The 15696-nt window shown below is 43.8% G+C and overlaps 2 protein-coding genes across 5 annotated transcripts in view; both read left to right on the top strand.

Annotated features, from left to right (window-relative positions):
- LOC116398643 (tetratricopeptide repeat protein 28-like) overlaps window positions 1–4384 on the top strand; it is a 17099-nt gene extending 12715 nt beyond the window's left edge. For 2 of the 3 annotated variants that reach the window (XM_031875120.1, XM_031875119.1), the window contains exons 17-21: window positions 514–537; window positions 670–799; window positions 1046–1153; window positions 1341–1983; window positions 2888–4384. In XM_031875120.1, coding sequence (XP_031730980.1) covers window positions 514–537; window positions 670–799; window positions 1046–1153; window positions 1341–1983; window positions 2888–3866 — 1884 coding nt within the window. In that variant the 3' untranslated portion in view covers window positions 3867–4384. The remainder of the gene's footprint in view (window positions 1–513; window positions 538–669; window positions 800–1045; window positions 1154–1340; window positions 1984–2887) is intronic. The other variant, XM_031875121.1, reaches the window with a different exon arrangement.
- A 1751-nt stretch (window positions 4385–6135) lies between these two features.
- pitpnb (phosphatidylinositol transfer protein, beta) overlaps window positions 6136–15696 on the top strand; it is a 13720-nt gene continuing 4159 nt past the window's right edge. For both annotated transcript variants that reach the window (XM_031875159.1, XM_031875160.1), the window contains exons 1-7: window positions 6136–6210; window positions 10395–10425; window positions 11893–12038; window positions 13166–13257; window positions 13426–13433; window positions 14370–14444; window positions 14864–14947. In XM_031875159.1, the coding sequence (XP_031731019.1) occupies window positions 6191–6210; window positions 10395–10425; window positions 11893–12038; window positions 13166–13257; window positions 13426–13433; window positions 14370–14444; window positions 14864–14947 (456 nt within the window). In that variant the 5' untranslated portion in view covers window positions 6136–6190. The remainder of the gene's footprint in view (window positions 6211–10394; window positions 10426–11892; window positions 12039–13165; window positions 13258–13425; window positions 13434–14369; window positions 14445–14863; window positions 14948–15696) is intronic.

Below are 15696 nucleotides of genomic sequence, written 5' to 3'. Positions count from 1 at the left end.
CCTCTATATGAACCAGTCTCCGTGTAGTCCTGATCCTCTATATGAACAGTCTCCATGTAGTCCTGATCCTCTATCAGACCTCCATCAGTACAGAGACCATCAGAGAGAAGATGGTCTGTTTCTATAGAGTTATTCTTAATGCTCGTCATCGGAGCCACCGGGTCGGATTCTGGTGAAACCAGATGAACTCATGCAGGTTCACCAGAACCTCCTTCAGCTCAGACTCCAGCAGGAGTTACTTTCCACCGCTGGTTCATGTCGTGATGAATGAAGGTGATTTGCATCAGTCCAGAGAGTTTTAAAATCCACCTGAAATGACGAGTCCTCCAGTTGAATGCGTGTGTGTTGCTGCCCGTGCTTACCGTGCATCTGACGTGAGACGTCCCTTACTTGTTAGTCGTCGCCCTCCATCACCCGTGCATGGCCTCAGTGTGCAGTGACTCAAACCCAGTTTACGCTGGAATAAACCACTAAAGTTGTGTTTCCTCTTCTCTCATACGCCTCCTCACAAAGGCGGTTAAAAGCATGGTGGGAATGGTAAGTGTTTCAGAGACAGTGTGGCACCGGTCAAAGTGTTTGAAAAGATGTGGTTGCTACAACCAAAGAAAGAGACAAACTCACTGTAGCATCTCATAATAACAGTGATGATGTGTGCGTTCCCCTCCGAAGCTTCACCAGGTGCTGGTTCAGTTGCAGTCGGGCGACAAAGACCAGGACTTTTCTCTGGCTCCCATTCAAGTGTCCATAAGCGTGCAGCTCTGGAGGCTTCCGGGCTGCCACGAGTTCCTGGCGGCGCTCGGTGAGTCCTCGACAGATTAAACCGAGTTTCACTCTTATTTTGAAAGGGAAACTTAGTGAGTAGGTAACAATACATTTGTGGTGATGAGTATTATGAATGAAAGCATATTGCTGCTTGGGATGAGAATATATATATATTTATGTATTTATATTTCCGTCTCAACAGTAGAGTTAGAGGTGTGAATTAGCATAAAATGGAAGGTGCACTACTTTGTAAATGTACTTGGGTACATCCCGTCTCTCTCAGGCTTCGATCTCTGTGAGGTGGGTCAGGAGGAGGTCCTGCTGAAGACCGGGAAGCAGGCCAGCAGGCGCATCATGCACTTCGCCCTCCAGTCTCTTCTGGCGCTCTTTGGTGAGAATAATGCAGAACTTTATGTTCCTGTTTTTTAAAACTCTCCCAGACATTCTCCTAAATTCACCAAAAGTTACCATTAGATAATGTCTCATTTGCATATTTAAAAATAAGATTTCAGAAAACTCTCATGGTGAGATCTATGAGTTAATATTTTGACCCTATTCACCTTTAACCCTCCTCTCAGACTCCACAGAGCTTCCCAAGCGTCTGAGCATGGACAGCTCCTCGTCCCTGGAGTCTCTGTCCTCCTCCCAGTCCGCCTCCCAGCCTCACTCCTTACCCCTCTCCTTCGGGTGCTACCCGCCTCAGCCCTCCTCCTTCTTGCCCCCCGTCTGCCCGGACAACCTCTCCTGCGACGCCATCTCCGTCTACAGCCTCAGCTCGCTCGCCTCCTCCCTCAGCTTCCTGTCGCGACCCGAGCCCGCCGGCAGCGACATCATCAGCCAGCGCTCCCACCAGCACCAGCAGGAGCCGGAGAGGCCTCGCGGCGGGGGAACGGGCCTCTACGCCTCGCACCGCCACTCGAGCGGCCTGTCGAGAGGTCGGCTGACCAATCACGGAGGAGGGGGAAGAGGAGAGGAAGAGGAGTATGAGGGGTTCTCCATTGTAAGCAGCGAGCCGCTAGGGCGAGGGAGGAGGGACTGTGACACGCTGCCTCTGCCTGCGGGACACCGACACGGCAGAGGCGGAGCCGGGAGAGGGTCGGCCGGGGGTCACGGGTACCCGGTTATGATCTCCTCCAAGGGAAGCATCAGCACGCCGACGTCTCCGATCAAAGCTCCGCCACCGCCGCTGAAAGTCCACACCAGCCCCAACCCCAAAGAAATGTAAGTCTGTTGTTATTATGAGAAAGAAAGAGACTCTGACGTTTCCTCTTGTACATGCAGCACATTTCAAGTGCTTTACTTTAATGTGCAAAACCATTACAGAGGAGACGTCGGCAATGAAAACCTTCCCATCCCTCCTACAACGCTTATTAAATATGAATGCAAAGAAGAATCACACAAGTAGAAATGAGAATCTAAGACATAAAATAGTGCAGAAGTTAAAATACAGGGTCAAATATAATATAGACAAAATATAGAATAAAATAAAGCAGGCTGACAGCAGGTTTTTTATCGTTGTTGGAACCAAAATACCAATTTTTAAGGGCAGAAAATAACTGTGACCCCTGAAATAACTCCTCATCCATCACAGCTGTGTATCTCTGGCCTCTCTGATATTTTACACACTTTATCAAGTGATGATGAAACTGTTGTGACAGATATGTGATGGTGTTTTAAGCTCTTGTTCAGAATCAGATTACACATTACACATATAAGAAATAATTAGCATAAGAGTAAAACAGAAAATATGAAATTTTAAAATAAAATACGGTAAACAAACAAATAAAAGTACGTTAAAACAAGTATATTATTACAGTGTCACGCGTATATTAAAAGAGAAAAGATGTGCAAAAGCTCCTCGTTTAACTGTACTAATATCTGTATCTTAAGTCTTTTTTATCTATAAGAACCCTAAAAATCATATTTTCCTGAAGCTGGTGAAAGAATCTGCCAGTGAAGTTACAGGAAATAACTAACTCTTCTTTTGGACCCCTGAGATACCTCCTCATGTGTCTCTTATTATCCCTCTGATATTTTACATATAAAGTGAGAATGAAACAGTTGTGACAGCTATGTCACAGCATTTAAAGCTGATTTGCAGCTCTTGTTCTTGTTTTATTTCCAGCGCTGCTCCTCAGAGCACGGGGAAAGGGAAGGCGAGCAGCTCGGAGTCGGACCAGTCCAGCACGGAGACGGACAGCACGGTGAAGTCCCAGGAGGAGAGGACGGGGCCCGTGGGACAGCTGGACCCGCAGGAACTGGCCCAGAAGATCCTGGAGGAGACCCAGAGCCACATGCAAGCCGTGGAGAGCCTGCAGAGGGCCAACAGCGTCAGGGGGACGACGCCGTCAACTCCTACTACCCCGACTTTGACTCCCGCCGGAGGAGCGCGAGGCTTTCGGCCCTCGGAGAGCAGCGCGTTCAGCCGGCCGCCCAGCAGAGCCGGCCTGAAGCCGTGCTCCTCCCCTCTCTTCTCCCTCTCCACATCAACGCCTCCCCCGACTCGACCAAAGCCTCCGTCGCGCTCCTCGTCTCTGCAGAAGATCAGCAGCCCGGCTCCCTCCTCTCCCTCTTTGTCTCTCCCCGCCGTGTCCCCAGATGTGCACGTGCAGCTCAAACTGAGGTACCCCACCTCGCCGTACGCCGCCCACATCTCGCCCTCACACTCTCCGGCCGACAGCGCCCCGTCGCCGGCCCTCTCCTACTCCTCCGCGGGATCCGTCTCCGCCTCCTCCTCCAGCCCCGCAAACACCCCCGAACTCACCCGGTCCAAGCGGGACAGTAAAGTCCAGGCCGTGCATGACTTAAAGACCTTCTGGGCCAACAACGCGGGCCAGAAACACGAGCTGCCCTGCAACGCCAGCTTACTCCGAGGTGGGAGTAATAAAAAGATGAGCACGGTGCAGAAGGACGTTTTGGGTTTGCTTAGTCTCTCACCGAGACACGAGTCCGTCAGCAAAAACGCAGACGGATCGGAGAGCCACAGAGGTCCCCAAAAACTGGAGGCCAGACCTCCTCCTGCTAAAGGAGGCGTCAAGCTCCCCTCTGGGAACGGATACAAGTTCCTCTCACCTGGACATTTCTTTCCTTCCTCCAAATGTTGAGAGGAGTCTTCTGTGTCTTTCTCGGTGTTTGTACCTTGACAGACGCTGTCCATTTGTCAGCTAAATACTACCACGTTTTTTTTAAAGCAATACCTGTTGATTTAAAAAAGAAAAGTACCGTTTCGTACTGACTGATTTTACACATCGCTACTTTGTTTTGGTGAAGGGATGTTTTGAATGTGATGACTGTGCCTTCATTCTGGAGAGAGCTGGAAGGACCAGAGGACTCCTGGAGAGACTTGTTGAGGCTTTAATCTTTGTTTTCATGACTAGAGAGCATGAGTCTTCGAGTCTTCATGTCTTCGTGTCTCATGTCTCCATGATCTGTCCTCAGTCTGCTGACTGAGAACGTTTCCTGTCCACCTCACTGCTCGCTATACGTTTGTGTGAGTCGACCTGAATTTGATTTATCGTGTATTAATTATTGTTAAACGTCACGATTGTCGCCGTTTATTTTGTAAAGTAAGCCGTGTTTTCCAGTCCTTATAACACATTTTATATAAAGACAATTAAAAGACGAGAGGAAAACATTTTGATATTTTTTATGGAGATTTGATTGTCATGTGTGATTGTCAGCATGGTGCCTCTTGCTGTTCGCCGTCAGACTGACTTTATAATGTACAATTTTGCATTGGTGCCAGACTCCTATTTAGAAATATCTGAAGACGTGGACAAATAAAAATGTTCCTTTCCTTGTTTTGTTTTCATAATCAATTCTCTTTCCACTCACGATAAACACGAAACAGAAAATCTTTGATTAGATCTTAGAAGTAGTAATATTTACCTAAATTCTAAAATTGTAACACAGTGAGTTTATGGTTACGTTTCCTTAATGATCTAAATACTTCTACTTTAACAAGATATACCTGTAGAGTAGATATTAATAGTGCTGTTGTGATACTTTAGTCAGACAATGTATGAAACTTAATGGTGCTCTTTTAATACTTTACTCATTATATTACTATTGTAAACCTCTGATATTTTCTCTGAAACTCTTCTCATTCCTTTGATGAGTGATCAGCTGGTAGAATTTTGTGATCGTTAAAAAGAATATTCTTAAATACTGAGACAATCAGGTAGAAAACACATTATTTTTAAATATAAAACAATCAGACATCACAGCTGGAACAAGATGTACAGATGAAATACATATCAGAATGACTTTAGAAATCGATACAGCAAAAACACAACAAGAGCTACGACAATGTGTGCCAGAGTCGACAACAGGAAATCAGTCCGGGATAAAGAGCTGGAAAGTCTGCCATTCAATATCAAACAGTCTGGCCATGAGTGTCTGAGAGGCAGGGGTCTCTGTAGTGGCTCGATGAGTGATCAGACGCAGGTGAGTGAAAGGTGAAGGGAGTTAGACTGATGAGGAGGGAGTGGATCTGACTGTGACGCAATGAAATATTATTTATTCTAAATATGAAGCAATAAGATGCTACAGATAAATTACATGTGTTTTAGACACTCATAAACTTTTTTACCAGTTGCTGCTTTAATCTTTGTAATGAAAGAATTCAAACATATTCAAATGTAATTTGCATAACAATGTAATTAAATAAATCATATCTCTTGAAGAGAGAGGATTACAATCAAAGTAAATAGTAAAAGTAAGTAGTAAGAACTCAGATATTTTACTTCAGTGAAAGTAGTAATACCACAGTGTATAAATACTCTGTTACAAGTAAAAGTCTTGCATTGAAAATCCTACTTGAGTAAAAGTACGAGTATTAGCATCAAAATAAAAGTGCTCTATTGTTCAGATTATCCTATTTCAGAATAATATATAATATATATATATATCTAGATTATAATTATCAATGCATTAATGTGTTCACTGTAATGTTGCAGTTGGTAAAGGTGGAGCTCATTTTGATTACTGGGAAACTTCATCAATAATAATAAATCCATTTTTACATTAATAATCTGAATCTAGTCCACAAAGTGACTCATGATGTCAAATAAATGTAAAAAAAATCTAAATGTAGAAGTGTAAAGTAGCATTAAATGGAAATATTTAAGTGACAAGTACCTCAAAATTGCAGTTAAAGTTCAGTACTTGAGTGAATGTACTTAGTTACTTTCCACCACTGTGAAAACTTCAGTTTGCATTCACATTTATGAAAATGTATTTATTGTGGCTCTTATTCTTTCTTTCATTCTGTCTTTCTCTAATAATTAATTAAATATTAAATTATATCAATGTCAGTAAATGTTGTTTAAAAGGATGTTTCAGCCAATCCTATTTTTCCTGGAGGGCGGACCGAACTTGTTGTCTGTTGTCCGTCACCAGTGCGCATGCGCAGCCCGGGGTGACGAAGATGGTGCTCATCAAGGAATAGTGAGTCTGAAGTGTTTTTAAAAAACGTCTTTTAGTACATTTTACGGTCGCGTTTTCATCCGCCCGAGTGCTTATTATTGAGGAGTAAAGACGTGCGTGTGTCGTTTAGTGGTGTCAGTCGCTTGGTTTTACCAGTATGTTGTCCGTAAAGAACCCGCGTTGAGCAGGGTGGATCAGGACGTGGATAACGGGACCTACACCGGTCTTTTTTAGGCGGTGCTAAGTGCGAGCTAGCGTTAGCATCTGAGGGGGTAATTAGCTTCTTAATGAAAATGAGTTACATAAAAACGACTTTAATGGTTGAATAAAAACACCCGATATTAGCTTAGCCAGTTAGCATCGTGCTACATCTGCAAAAGGTGCCGTGATGTTAAGCTTTCGGTCGCGTGAGCGACAGATTAAGGTTCGGATTTACCACGAATGCTAGCTAGCTGTAGTTAGGTTAGCTTTAGCAGCCGGCTAGCCGTTAGCATGACAATTTTTCCTGACAACGGTGTTTGATTTTGTAAATGCACACATCTGACACATGTTAACCACCGAGTAGGTGAATAAAACATAACTTTGTCGAAGAATTTGGCAGAAATGAGCCTTCATTGTTGGGTTATATCACGTTAGCAGTTGTACCCTTCAAGCTAGCTTGAGGTTACATGGAACTACTTTGCTGTTACTTTGTACAGTAGCTCTTATAACAGGGCGGCTGATAGACAGACAGACAGACAGACAGACAGGTAGATACTTTATTAATCCTGCAAGGGGAAATTGTTGGTACAGGTAAATAAAATAACAGAGCAAAAAATATCAAAGGCACAATATATACAATGAAATGGAATCATATTCAATTGACTGACTAAACATTAGTGCAAAGATTTAACCAAACAACAGAGTAATGGTGATATTGATTTGGCCAGAGGTGATTTATTATAAAGTGTTATTGCAGTGGAATGTTCTCCTGTATCTGGATGAGTCTGTCCCTGCAGTAGGTGATGGAGAGGATGGTCTGCAATGTTTTCTCAGCAACGCTAACTAGCTTGTACTATGTGGCTAACCTGTTTATGAGCTCCAGATAATGGTACCTGTTGTAGCCTTGAGGTGTTAAGCTAGCCCTGGTTAACCCACTCCTCTGTGTTGTGTTCAGCGGTACAGCTTTTAATTAACACAGTAAGAAAGTCCTTTAACAATTAACAAGAGAGTCATAAGCCTATACAGTAAAGAAGAAAAACCGGATCAATTACATGAAATAATAAATAAATTGAAGATGATCTTGGCCCGAGTGGTCAGTTTAAAAAAAGGTTAATTTAAGATTAGATGTAGAATATGTTGCTCAGAATCTGCTCTCTAATCGAGTGTCTATCTACTAACTATCTTACTCACAATATAAGAAGTAAAGCCAACAGAATGTGGAGGCCTGTGTCTTGAGCTCACGAAGAGAAAAGCACATTCAACACTAGTGCTGCCAATTAGTTTTCTCAGAGCACCGATATAGAAGTGAACAATCGAATGCGTCTGACAGAGAGCTCTGTGGTGTTATTAGTGATGCCTCAGTGGGATTGATGGTGTTCTAATGTATGGGGGGAACTCCAGGATCTCTCCCACAGTTTCCCCCCATACATGAGAACACTACAGTAGAAATACCAATTTGGAGAAGTTTGTTGTTTACTAACAGATGTTGATTCAACTTAATGGTCATTTTTTGGTCTTATTCAGCGTTTGAGGGTGCACATCTGCAAATCAATCTTGATCACTTATAAATTAATAGTTTCAGTTTTAACAAGAGCATTTTTCAGAAGATGGCAGCATCTGCTTGTTTCTGAGAGAGAACAAGAAGTTGTAAACTTACATAAATAAAAGATGAACAATGTTTAGTGGCTAACTTTGTTCCACAGAAGCCAAAGTTAGAAGGCTGCCAGCAGCGCAGACATTATTTCATAAACATCCATCAGTCCATCACTAATCCAGAAGTTAAAGATATTCACACTACTGTCACTTCTGGCATCAAAATGTTTGCTTGCTTGCTGATCAAAATACTTGCTGATTAATCTTCTGTTGATGGTTGAGAGAAATAAAGCAGCTGAATACTGAGACCTGTATAAAGGCTGACTCCCTGCTGTACCTGTGCTGCAGGTGTCTGTCATGTCTACAGAGGCACACAGAGGACTTAGACTGGGTCTTACATAACTTCAGGTTACCTGGACTACACCACCACTTGACCTGTGACTGTTCGACCTTTTGTCGAATAGTTCTGCCCTTTATAATCCAACAAAGCTATTTCCAGTGCAAACCCTTCCTCTGCTGCAGTGGCTCTGTCACACAGAGTGCCAGTCAGTGTTAATACAGTGTGAATATTATGGATGCAATTCCACAGATGTGTTCTGTCCCTGGCCTCAGTGATATGCATGTTTTTCCTGGCACAACACAATCAATTTCTCAACAGCAAATAATGAAGCAGATCAAGCAGGCCTTCACATTTTTATTGGCTGACTTTTGATCTCGCGTAGAAGCAAAACACAAACGCTTTTGAATAATTCTTCCGCTTTTAAGCCGGTAAAATGAGACCGATGCCTCTAAAGACAGCTACAGGAAAAAGATTTCACATTGGTTCCTTGTCTCGTGGTGAATTCAGTGATATTAACAGGTGTGTTCATGTTCTTCACAGTCTCATGCAGTGGATGCTTTTGCAACATTAGTTATTTTATCTCTGTTACTAAAGCCACCGCCCGGCCTCGTTCTTCCAGTTGAGCTTCATTGTTCACAGTTCCATGAACACCAAAACCTCAGCGTGGATGTGTCTTTTGAAAATGTAACTTGTCACAATGAGTGTGTGTGTGTGTGTGTGTGTGTGTGTGTGTGTGTGTTGTGAAGTTCTCTGTGTGGCACATCAATAAGTCCACGTTGAGGGTGAAAACGTGGTGAATGTGAGAGCTGAGAGATGCAGATGTTTGTTAGTAAAACTAAACTATTTACAACATCGATTGTCTGCAGATGATTTTCTCGGCCACGTAATTCAGCGTTTAGTCCATAAAATGTCATAAAATGCTGACGATATCCTTAACCTAACATCACGTCTGACAAACAGTGTAAACCAGGATACTTTCAGTTTGCAATGATATAAAAACACACAAAACACTGATAATAAGGACACTGAGAACAGTTAATGTCATTTTGCCAGAACAAAAGTTGCAGATTTATTTTGCGTCTATCGATGGTTTCTTCTGTAGAGTTCTTATATGAGTATGATTGGCCATATCCATAATCTTTGACATAGTTTTATATCATATTCTCCGTGTCTATCGTGATTCTCTTGACTGTAATTACATTGTGTAATAGCTTTCAACTTGTTTACATCATAGACTGCATATTGTCAGCCCCAGCGAGCTCCATCAGTCAGCTCATGTTCAGGTTAAAGGTCCTCAATCTGCCAATCTTTGCACAGGATTCCATAATTAAGCTGTAATATTTAACTATAGGCTGTTTATAATGCATCCCTGGTTATGCTGCTGTTTGAGCCTCGTCTGTTTCTATGAGATATGGATGTCATTGATTCAAAGGAGAAGGCATCACCCAAAATGAAGTAAAACCAATATGTCATTTTGACCTGAGATTAAACAGGAATATATATATATTTATATTGAATTTTCAAAGCACTGGATTGTTGCAGCATGAGTCCTTACTGTGATTATCCTGCTAACACTCTTTTTTTTAATAGTTAATGCAGATTATGTCATGGTTTTAGGAAACCCTCCTCCTATTAAGAGGAATTCTTGTTGTTTAATAACAGGCGTGTAGCTACAACCATATGCTGTTTCCACATGACATACTTTTGTGGACTAAAGCAGAGTTTAGATGTTCGGACTGGGAGACTTTCCTCTTTTAGCAGCAGAGTCGCTTCATTCTTTCCCCAAAGATGGTCAGAGTGAAGTTCATCCTCACATGCTTCATGCTTTGGCATCTTCACGAGGTCACTCAGTGCCATTCAGCCACCCAAAGATTCAGTTAATGCTCAAGCATTTGTGGTGATATTAAGATAAAGAATGACAGTTTCATTAGTCTTTGGTTGTCTGTTACACATCAAACATTTGAACACCGTCTCCAGTATTCTACCGCTCTGTTTCCACACTAATGTGTTGAACTTTGTTTGTTTCTCTCTCCACTTCCTGCCCCACCGCTCCCTTGTTTCCCTCTCTCAGCCGTGTAGTGTTGCCAGTCTCTGTGGAAGAGGTGAGTAATCGTTGCCTCCATACCCTCTTTGACATCACAAGCTATTCTGAGTTGTTTCTTCCACAAAACATATTGTGTATCACAGCTAAAGCATGATCTTTGTGTTGTATATTTTTCTCCTGAACTGCTGGTCCACTCAGGCCTTCGTCTGGGTCACGAGCCGAGACAGAATAGCCTTTGTTAGAGAGCGCTGGTGCTGGTGTGACAGGCTGGTGGTGGTGTTTGCAGAGGGAGCTGGACTGGACTGTGAGCTCAGCCTTTAAAACCACAATCTCTCTTGTCATCTTTCTCTTAAATTGCAATCGCTTCTTTTTATCGCCTCTCTGAATCAGACCAAGTGAGCCCAGACCCCAGTCTGACATCCAGTGACGTCAAACACTGGCCCTTTTTCACTGCCTTCTCTGCAAAGGGAAAATCATCGTGACTGGCAGTTAAAGCGTTTAGTTTCTCTGGGTTTTCTGTAGAATGAGTAAACCACATAACAATAATGGTGTCAGCAGTAACGTCCTAAACAACAGCGGTTAATATTCCATCTTAAGACGTAGTCCTCTGGGGCCCAATGAGGCCACAAAGATGATTCATTCAAGTCCTTTCCTTTAGACTGAAGGGAAACAACAAAGGGATGTTTTGAAGCTGTTTATCACCAGTGTGATGTGAAAATGTGGTTCAGCAATACGGTTTAAATAGTGTCCGCGTCCACACATCGAGACCCCGTCTAGACAGAGCGTCTGACGGGCTAACGTTAACTGCACAACACTAAAGCTAATCGGACTCCAAATTTGACGCTAACACGAACGTTGGCGGTTGTAGCTAGCCCCGTTCTGTGACGAACATTGAATGTTATTTGTACATATCGGCTACACTTCCATATTCACTGTATCCCAGCTGCTGGCTGATCTCAGGACAGATATGGTGCTTTAGTTGGTGGTTGAGGTGGTTGTTGGGGTGTTTGTCGCACAATATTCAGAAACTCCATGTCCCTTTGGTCCAAAAGAAAGCCCATTTGTCCGACAGTCTATTACCCCAAAACAGACTGTCGGACATTGTTCTATTAAATATACACACACTGTGCAGCAAAGAGAAGCATGTGGCTGATTATGATGCTGAATTTATGACTTCAGTTGGAACAAAAGTGTGGAAATCTGCTGAAAGACAAGGGATGATTAAGCAGCAAAAACACCAGAATTTAAAGGATCAGCATGAACCACACCTCATTAAGATCCTCAGATATCCATATGCGTGTGCGCTATATGAAACCCGTTTAAACAAAGTCTGGCCTTTTTCAGTACACTTGAACACAGTCTGGGATTTCCTGCGTAGCATCTAGTGGCTGTCTGTGGTACTGCACCCTTGAGGCACCTGCCTTAACTTCAGGAACCTGCCCAGTCTTTCACAGCACTCGTTCCTGCAGTTTAACGCTGTTTCATTCAGTCTGTCTTTTCTTTCCTCTCTTCCCTTTCCTCCCAGTATCAAGTAGGGCAGCTGTTCTCTGTTGCTGAGGCCAGCAAGAACGAGACGGGAGGAGGAGAGGGCATCGAGGTGCTGAAGAACGAGCCGTACGAGAAGGATGGGGAGAAGGGGCAGTACACACATAAAATCTACCACCTAAAGAGGCAAGTCTCTGGAATGAAGCCGTAAGGTCCTCTATGCACAGTGAAGGCGAAGCTTTAGAGCAACATGCATGCAGCAGTGATGGGGATGGAGAGAACAGGACTGAGGCAGCGTCTTTGTGACAGACATCAACCAGACTGAGAAATGTAAATTATTTATAAATAGCAGCTTCACAAAGCAGGCTTTTATGGCGTTGCTTTCACCTGTTGGCTGAGTAACCTAAGGAGGTACGACACATAAAACCTGGAGCACCGGCAACAGAAACATGAGCTGGATTTTTTGCCTCCGTCTGGACGTGTTTGTTTGGATGGAAGGAAACAGACAGCGCTTGTTGCCAGCTGTTAAGGCCGACGGTAGGAACATTTTGGCAGCAGTCTGAGGGGAGACGTTGGGTTGTTGATACTCTGCATGCCAAGATGAGCAGCCATTTTACTGAACCGGCTTCACCTCGTCGTATGTATTCCTGCATCGTGTGCTCCACGTTTACACGGAAGAAAGGGCGCTTTCTGCAAAGTAGAGTTACGCTTTCATCCCTCGGATAACGCAAGGCTTCCCTCGTGTTAGTGCATGTGAAACCGCTCACAGGCTGTGTAGAAGAACTGGATGGAGTCATTGGGATGTCAGCCAGTGGTTTGTGGACTGATGTTTTGAAGCATCAAGTTCAGGAATTCGCTGTCATCTTGGATTACGGCCGTCGCCATGTTGGTTTTTTGCAGCCAGTGAACAGGAAGTGACCATATCTGGACTGAGGAGGAGCGATGTAGAGACGCTGTGTACGTCTCTGGTAGAGACCTGTCAATCACAGTGTAGCCCCGCCCTAAAGCATCCCCTGCTTTATGGGCTGTTTGACTCTAAATGGAGTTTAATATCCCAGCTGCATACAGAAATTCTACGTAGACGCACAAGGAGAACTGATTTTCCTCTTATTTTACATTGTGTGACTGGTTCTTTGATACTTACTGCAGGAAAACAAAAAGGATAATTCGTTACACGTAGAATCATATAATTAACCAAATGTTTTAATTCAGCTCTGAAGATGCTACATTTGTACATATGTAACCAGCTCTATGGGTGTCTTATTTGAGGACCATGGACTCTATTGTCTGACTTCCTTCTTCTCTCTCTGCAGTAAAGTCCCAGGTTATGTGAAGATGATCGCACCAGAGGGAGCGCTAGTGTTTCACGAAAAGGCTTGGAACGCCTACCCGTACTGTCGCACCAGTAAGTTCATGTTGTTTCACTGCAGAGATGCTCACCGTAGCTTTAGTGCACCATGTCTGAATGTAGTACATGTTCCCATATGGAGCTTAAACAGTTTGTCCACCTGTTGTTTTAGTCGTGATGCTCATGCTCTCTTCTCTTTTCCTCTCCCCTCTCCGTCCTCTGCAGTTGTGACGGTGAGTAGTCTGAAGTCTTTTATTTCTCACTTTGGTCCCAGTGAGATTCATCTGCATGTCTCTGAAGTGTTTGGTTGTTGGAGCTCGGTGATGTAGCGACTGCTCAGCTGTCGAGCTAACCACAAACACCATCAGTCAGTCTGAGCTTCTGTCTGTCATCTCTGTAACGGGTCGTTTAAAACCCTGGAGGTTTGTTTATCATTTCATTCAGGGAATAAAAGCTCTCCACGGTTTGCTAACGGCACAACGATCAACACACAATTTCTTCAAGGGACATGTTTGACTCTTTCACGGAGCAGTGTAACTCCCACAGAGGAGGTCCTCTCTGTTCCCTTAAAAGGTCAGCAACAGCATCACAGCTTGCTTTTTGCTCAGCGGTGCAAGTCAAACCTTTACAGATGTAAATTCGTCCCCTGGGAGCAAAAATCCCCGATCACAGAATAAAACAAAATCAATTTTAATGGAATTACAGTGAATTTTAACCCGTTGTATTAAAATGGACTGTTATCATACAGTGCAGATCTGCACGATTGGAAAATCAGTGTGTGTGAGTTAAAGGTACAGATGTTCTGTTGTCAGTCCAAACCGTTCCAGCCTTATTCTACATGCTGGTTGAGTGCACAGATACTCCTGTATGTGCAGCGTGCAGCAGACTGTCGCCCATGAGTGATGTCTGCTGAGCGTCTTCACAGCCCGTACGTCGCCGCTCATCGCCTGCGAGCTAGGGGTTAAGCTGAGCTGAGCGGCGTCGCTTGTGTCCTTTCAGTATAAACGTCTGATTGGTTAATTGGATTTAGCCGAAGTACATCTCTCAGAATCCTCCATTCATGGTATGACTGAGCTGCTGCCGACGTCATTCAGTGTGACGGTAGCACCTCGTGTCATTCTTCTCTCCAGCGTGATGATATGTGTGTGTTCTCTCTCCTGCTTCTTCAGAACGAGTACATGAAGGACGACTTTATGATAAAGATCGAGACGTGGCACAAACCAGACATGGGAACAATAGAGAATGTAAGTGTGGTTGGAGATGTTTGAGAAAAGATTTTAAAAGAAAGAGAGGGAAGAACAGTCACATTTGAAGTGGCGGAAGCGGAGATGTCCTGACTCTTAGACATACTGGGTCCTACGTTTCCCACAATGCAACACGAGAGCATCTTTCATTAGATAATCCCTGCCTGATAAACAGTGCACTCCTAGTTTATAATGCAGGCTCTCTGTTATAACATGAAGCTATAAAGATATAAATGAATCTCCCTGATTTCATAGAAATCTTCACCAAAGTGTGAAATAAGGAGAAAAAGTTCCAAAACACCAGTTTTTAATATTTGAATCTCATTTGGTTTCCACTCAGCACAGATTTGAATACGTCCTCCTGGGACAAACACAGTTTCCTGAGCCGAGCTTTACCTACTTGTCCTTCTCCGTGTCAGGTCCACGACCTGGATGAGCAGACATGGAGGACCGTGGAGGTGTCTCCCATCGATATCGCCAGCAGAGATGAAGTCACCCACGGGGTGAGTTTGTCTTTAAACTCAGATGTGGTCAGACATGCAGGATGTCTCCACCCTGAGGAGGAGTTTGGTCACACAGGTTCATTACCCATCATCCATAGAGCCACACTGAAATACTTTAAACTCTGCCCGGCAACTTCATGTGAAGGTGAGGACTGGTGGTTGTTCAATACCTTTTTAGATGAGTTTATGAAAGAAAGAAAGACATGTTGGTCAAAACCTCGAAAGGTTTTTACTCGCATGTGTCTCTTACCTCCAAAGAGCTCCCAGTCCTCCCAAACAATGCGCTACACTTGTGTTTTTGTATTGTTTGACATTTCGTTGTGCATCCCTGTGTAGCGGGCTGCACGGTGATGTGGTAGTTAGCACTGTTGCCTCGCACCAAGAGGGACCCGGGTTCGATGCCGACTCTGTGTGGAGCTTTAGGTCAATGGATGATTCTAAAATTGCCCGTAAATGCAGCAGTCTGGCCTTCGCCCTGCCATCGAAGGATTGGATCAGTGAATGTCTCCAGGGCGTTCCTAGTGTCCCAGCAGCTGCTTCATTACTCGCTGTCTGTGGATCAGCTCCAGGGCGCATTATCTATTCATTCATCTTTTTATGTGTTATTATCTATGTCTGTTCGGCTTAAAGAGTTGTACAGTATTGTGGAAACGGAACCTCTGGTTCTGCCGAGTGAAGCCTCTTAAAGCTGCATTCTCTCTGGTGTCCACCAGGGGGCGACTCCTCTAGTTGTATAGAAGTCTATGAGA

Source organism: Anarrhichthys ocellatus, unplaced genomic scaffold (genome assembly GCF_004355925.1).
Source record: "Anarrhichthys ocellatus isolate YVR2014 unplaced genomic scaffold, GSC_Weel_1.0 scaffold87, whole genome shotgun sequence".
Taxonomy (NCBI): domain Eukaryota; kingdom Metazoa; phylum Chordata; class Actinopteri; order Perciformes; family Anarhichadidae; genus Anarrhichthys; species Anarrhichthys ocellatus.
The sequence above is the reverse complement of the archived record's forward strand: the minus strand, read 5'-3'. Positions and strand labels throughout refer to the sequence as shown.